The following is a 6668-nucleotide window of genomic DNA, read 5'->3' on the forward strand; positions in this document are numbered from 1 at the left end:
GTGTGTGTGTGTGTGTGTGTGTGTGTGTGTGTGTTTACGTGAGCGGGTGAGAGAATGAAAGAGTGAGCCTGAATGAAAAAAAAAATCCAGAAATGGATGCTCGGGCTGTGACTTCAGCCATCACACATGTGGGGCTGTTTGCACACACAGCCGGTTATTACACAGAACTCATTTAGCTCGACTCAGTCAGGCAGGGCAGAAATAATATTATAAAGGCCCTGCCACAACTGCCTCCAATACTACACGCTTATCTGCATCTCCCCACACCACCCGGCACAAAGAAGCAATATCACAGAAAAAAACACGTGACGTCCACTTCCTCCTGTGCTTTTAATGTGGCGGTTGTGAAGTCTGATCGGTCTGTTATTACAATGTGAGGATTTTAGCCTTTAAATAAATTCAAAAAGGTTACATTTTACGTCTTTCTGTAGCTGCGGTGCTACAAATGTGAAGAATAAAATTGTTGTGTAACTGTACACTATAAATGTTGTGATTCAAACTGAAGGCCAGCGGGCCAGACATAGCCCATGTTATATTTTTTTGGGCCCATGAGGTTATATTTTAAAATATGTTCAACTGGCTCGCTGTTCTGTGACTCATCAAGTCTCCATCGCTTCTTAATTTGCCTAAACATCTGAAAGATATATTTTCCTTTATTGTTTATTTGTATAGAGGCTAGTGTCAAGGATTAGCAATACCATTAAACATTTATAGCTTAGGCTAATTTGCAATGCCAGTCCTCAGATAGGCTTTCAGCAACATAAAACAAAACAGTTTAAAGGCCCTGTAACATGCTTCAATTACAAAAAGTCAAAGAAAACATCTTTACATTTAAAGGCACAGTGTGTAGGATTTTGTCAATTCTTTTAGCCGAAATTGAGATAATCACTAATGACAATAATAAAAAACATGTCTAATCATTGCAGACAAAGACTTTGTTTTATTATTTTTACCTTATAAAAAGCTGTTTATATCTCCATGGTCGCAGGTCGCCACTACAGGCAGCCACCATCTTGCACCGCCATCTTGTCTACAAAGGCTCATGAAGGACAAACTGCGGTGGCGGCGTCAAGAACAGTTTTAGTTGTAATACTATAAATGTAATATTTGTTGTCTGTCATTGTAGCTACGTTTACATGGACAAAAGTAATCGGATTAAACAGCCGTTCGGAATAAAAATGCGTCATGTAAACAGCCCGTTCCAATTATTCTGATCCGATTGAGCTCGATCCAAATGAAATTTTAATCCGAATGAAAAGGGTGGGTTATGCCGATTGATAATCGGAATGAGGTTCATGTAAACACTTAATCAGATCATCTTATTCTGATTGTAGAAAACTGATCGGTGTGCATGTCTGCTGACTTTCATTCACCCGGTGGGACAGCAGCGCTCCAGCTGCGCAGCACCGTGCAGAACTTTTCCTCCTCGCTCTCTTAACAGATGAAAAAGGAGGCTAACAGCAGACATTGCTTCACAAAAAATAAAAATCAAAAGCACGTATTGCTTCATCTGCAGGCTGCAGCTCAACCGAGGAGTAACGGCGTCTCTACTGTTATTAAAAGCTGACACAGGTCTGTCCTGAGCGCACAGAGGAGCTTTGTTTACGTTTGTAACACAGAAGTAGAGCCGAACGTTTACAACACTGCGCATGTCCGGACTTTTATTCTGAATAAAACTCCGGTGCATGTAAACACTTTTCATGATCAGATTGTGTCCATGTAAACGGTATATTCGGATTATTTAATCTGAATACATTTCAATCCGATTAAAACATTTTGTGTATGTAAACATAGCTGGTATAATTTTACTTATTAAAGCTCATAATCTTACCACTTGAAACATCACCAGCCCTGAAGCTGCTGGTAGACATCACGGTTGGAATTATCAAAGGTTTTTGACACCTGAGAGACACCGTAGCAACTCCTTTGTGTTTGGAAGTGGGGGGTGGGGGTGGGGGGAGGACCAGGGAGGATGATTCGACCACTCAACCACTAGATGTCGCTGAAAACAACAAATCCTACACACTGTGCCTTTAAGAAATTTGGCTTAATTCACGCGATTTTATCCATTTTGTCACATGACTGGAATATTTTCTTTTGATCTTACCTCAGCCAAATTTAATCAGGAAGTGGCATCAAATGGGGACAATTTAATAAAGAAAACCATAGTTTTTGATTTTTGGAACAATGTTATTTTCACGATGATTCTTCTTTCTAAATCTAAAGAAACATCAGATCCTTCTCTACAATCTGTGTTGTTAGCCATTGTAGCAATGCTCTGGTCACATGCAGACATTCCCCTTTAAAAGCACTTCCTGTTTCTTCACAAACAAAAATCTCAACAACTGTTAGTCTCAGCAACATGAATTTTTAGCAGTATGTTATCAGTGTTAACTTTGCAAAAATGCATTCATATTTATTACAAAAATTTGATGTCACAGGCCCTTTAAAATACAGTTTAAAAATAAAATATTAAAACAATTCATAAATATGACTTAAAAACAGATCAAGTTGTTTTGAAGAAGTGGCAGTTATTCATTGTTACAAAACTGTTTCTCCTTCAGAAAATGTCTCAGTCTTCAGCTTAAATTTTCAAGTTTTTGTTGATGTGGAAAAAACAGTGAGGAAACTTCCAAAATAAAGTCAAAATCTTGCTGATGAAGGAAAGAAGAGGTCAGGCATGTGACTGGAGCTAATGTGCATCAGAGCAACAAGTTGCTTACTTATCATTTCTCAGACTAGTCTGCCAAAAAATAAGAATTTAAAAAACTGCTGATAGAGTTTAAAGCAAAATGCCGTTGCCTTTTTTTATTTTTATTTAATTATTTCCCCTTTTATCAAAACTGTTATTTTTGTGTTTTTTATGTCTTGGAAAAAGGTGACTCATTAGCGTCCACTGCCATGAAAAGTGGACGATCATGTGTTTGCTCAATTATCTGTCTGTCTGTAAGCAAAATATCTGATGAACCACTCAACAAATTTTAACAAAACTCCCTGAAAGTCATCATTGGATGTGCATTTACAGTTGATTAGGTTTTGGGGCCAACCATATTTAATTTTGCTACAACAACTAAGTGACCTTAGAAAAACACAATGATAGTCACTTTTACAGATAATGAGTTTTGTTTGGTGTAGTAGCAGAGATCCATCTCCCGTTTTTACTCTAAGCAAAAACTGATGAAGAAGGGGGTCTGCAGTCACTAAGTGGGAGTTTCTTGTTGTGTTGAAGAAATTTACAAGATATGATTGGTCTGTTTGACTTTTGTGGGCGTAGTTTGTTAAAGACATGATTGGTCAGACTGACAGTTTTGGGTGGGGATTAAAGCACGCTTGGTCGAACCGGCCAGAAAGCGCCTAGATTTTAAATATAAATGTTCACTCTTGTTATAACTCGAGACAGGAAGTATCTTAGCCACATGGAATTTGATGTGAATAAATTATGTTTACATGTTCACAGTAGGTTTTTCTTCCTTTGCCCCACAACAGAAGTCAATCCGACCAATCACAGTTTGGACAAACTCCGCCCACACAACCAGAACGTACTGCAGAGAGCCCTGCTTGAAAACTTGTTTTTTAGTGTCGACGTCAACGCTGAAAATCTGTTAGCAAAATATCTTACAAAACACTGCGTGGATTTTAATGACTGTGTCCTGAATGCCTCATAAAGTAATCATTGGATGTGCTTCTGAAACTCGTTAACTTTTGGAGCTGATTCAAGATGGCCACCGCCACTAATAGACCTTTGTAAACAAAAAATGCCTATAATTCAGTCATTTTTATAGATCCCGAGCTAAAATTTGGTGTGGTAATAGCTAAAATGTATCCCTAACAAATACTCTTAGCGACACCTGATCATACACAACTTATGTTTGAAACATTTCCATGAAAGTCATTGGGTGATGCGCATTTCTTCAAATAAGGTTGTGTCCATTGTCATTCATGAATAATCGGACAGCCTTGATCACTTTGTACATTTTTACACAAAGTGTGGCTGAGCCTCGTGTTGGACCAAATGTTTTATTTTGGTCCCCCAGCTAGCTGAGTTTGATATCTCCCGCTAACCCACTCTACACTCAGCTCTGCAGTAAATCCTTCTAAAACTGGCTCCTGTGTGAGTTATCAAAGAGGAATTAAAGGGATCTGAGAATATAGGTAGAAATTTCTATTAACTATAAAATGTGCCGAACATGAAAATAGAGACATGGCATTAATTGACAGCAGAGAAAAGTGCAGCTGAAGTGGGGCTGACAGGATGGTGAGGGTTTGGGTGACATGAGGCCAAGAGTAGGTGAACAGGGAGCAAAAGAAAAAAGGAAGAGGCTCACTGAGGGGGTGAGAGTGATGGACGGGGAAAGTGATGAAGAAGGAGGCAAAGATGGAAGGAAACCAGAGAGAGCGAGAGAACGAGATGGAAGAGAGATTAAATGATTCTGTAATCCAGCAGGGAGACAGGCAGGGGGGAGGAATGTACAGATTGGAGCTGTCTCACAATCACAGGTCAGGTGGTCCCTGCAGGGCCTGAACACTGGGCATCAAGAAGAAAATGAAATTACGTGCAACTGAATCCAGAGATGCAACAAGCTGTAAAGAAATTTAGGGATAACCTGCATCGTTCGCAGCGAGCCGCCCTATTAGAGCTGACGTTGAACCAAATCGCGCTGGTTGTTTGGCCCATTCTGCGGGCTACGGGCCTCTCGTTTGTAGCAAGTTTGTTTGGAGACGTGCTAATTAAAAGGGCTTGTTTAACAGCCCATTTCAGCGCGGTAACTGGAACGTAGTTAAAGCCATACAGCGTAATGATGGCATTTATACACTGGTGGAGAAGTTAAAGGCAGCTTTGATTGCTCGAGTAATAAACCCGTTTTTAAACGGACTGAAGCGGTGCTAACATCCTCTGCAGGGGCCGGGCTGGTCTCCTATACGTTCCTCCTTTGTTTAACTGATAGCACTTGGAAATCAATACAGGAGCCCCTTTTTTTCAATTAGGCTGCAGTTCATTAGTCATTGGTCACTAACACCCCCCCTCACACCCCCAAATCTCATTGTCTTTGCAGTCAAAACCCGTACAAATCAAGTCCCCTGACATGGTTTCACTATGTGGGGCCCTGAGCCTCACCTGTCCACCACCAGCCTACCTCTTATTTATTTATTCATTCATCTAGTTATTTCTATTGTATAAGGTTTGAAATGATTCACCACGAAATTTAGTCAACAACAAGGACTGGCTCTGGGTTGCAATTTTAACAGCACTCAAGCAAAACACTCAAATACCATCACAGCCAATCAGAGGAGTCGCCCAATCAGAGCCGCGGCTCTCCGCTTTCCTCTCTGCTGTGGAGTGATGTTCAAAAGCCGACACGTTCAGGCCTGTGCGCGTGAAATGTCGCCTCGTGTCTGCACCCCCGGACAGACAGACAGACAGTCAGACAGTCTGTGCCCCGGCTCAGGTAAAGACCCTGCTCTGTGCCCCCCCACACCCACACCGCTGCTGCTGCACACAGGTCTCCTTCCTGACACTTTTCTTTGTTTCAAACTGCCGGAGCGCGGCACGGCTGGCTCACATTTTGTTTTTAGAGCTATTGTGTCTTTATTTTTTTTATTTTTTTATTTTTTTATTTTTTTGCCCGGATTAGTGCGCGCTGACAGACGCACATCAGGCACCTTTCTGGCCCGGAGCCCAGGCGGGCATCTTCCCCTCTGCAGAGAGAGGGGAACCATGATTCCCTAAAAAACCCGTGCGTAAAAACTTCACGGTGGGGCTTTGAATTCCTCTATTCTGGTGCGTGTGCGCGTGTGTGCAAAGCCTAATATAAACGCAGCTCAGCAGGTCCATTTTCTGAGAGGTCCGGAAGGTAAGGCTGCATTAAACCCGGTCCCACTGAGCTTCATTTCATTCCTCCCCCCCCCACCTCCTCTGGGTCCAGATAAATCTGCTGTGGAGCCACCAGCCCCGGCTCGGTCCTGGCCGGCCGCGCCGTCAGGGGACGTGCCGGGTCATCCACACATCCCTCTCCCTCCAGCATTCCTCCATATCCCCGCTGCTCCGCGCGCAGCTGAGGGCGCAGGGGGCGGTGGGGGAAACGGAGCGCACAGAAGCCCCCCCATACACACACACACACACCGCGTCCCTGAAGCCAGCAGCTCCACCGGGGAACTTTTCTCTCGCCTCCCCCTGACATTACATCAGTGCTCCGCTCCGTGCATTCCGTGTCCACAGACGTGCTGATCATCATCATCATCATCATCCGGATGAATTATCGGGGAATTTCATGCGCCCGAGCGAAACACTGACGGCATGCACAAACACAGAGAGAGGCGCGAGCGCCCGAGGAGGCGCGTTGTACTCACGATTTGAGAGGGTTCTGCACCGCTGTGGCCATTTTGATAATAGTATGATAGAATGCAACACCGCAGAGCCCGGTATTGTACATGTAATGTAGCAGCTATTTCAATTTCATTCATTCTCAGGGGCTGCGGCTGCAGCGAGCAGCCAATGGGAGGCGGGAGCGCTCTGTGACAGCTCTGGGGAAGTGTAGTTTTTGGCGCATGTCTGCAGGAAACACACGGAGGCTGCATGTACTACAAGTACCGGCGGGGGTAGCGGCTCCGGTGGACCACAGGCCCGCCTTGGACTTGGAAGGGGGCAAAGCCAACAGCCCCCCACCCCC

At 43.5% G+C, this 6668-nt stretch overlaps 1 protein-coding gene across 2 annotated transcripts in view; it reads right to left on the reverse strand.

Moving 5' to 3' along the window:
* dpf1 (double PHD fingers 1) overlaps positions 1–6507 on the reverse strand; it is a gene marked incomplete in the record, with an annotated part of 81585 nt that extends 75078 nt beyond the window's left edge. For both annotated transcript variants that reach the window (XM_014014978.1, XM_014014977.1), the window contains 1 exon segment: positions 6349–6507. In XM_014014978.1, the coding sequence (XP_013870432.1) occupies positions 6349–6431 (83 nt within the window).
* Positions 6508–6668: the final 161 nt, after the last annotated feature.

This window comes from Austrofundulus limnaeus, unplaced genomic scaffold, assembly GCF_001266775.1.
Source record: "Austrofundulus limnaeus strain Quisiro unplaced genomic scaffold, Austrofundulus_limnaeus-1.0 Scaffold121, whole genome shotgun sequence".
Classification (NCBI taxonomy): domain Eukaryota; kingdom Metazoa; phylum Chordata; class Actinopteri; order Cyprinodontiformes; family Rivulidae; genus Austrofundulus; species Austrofundulus limnaeus.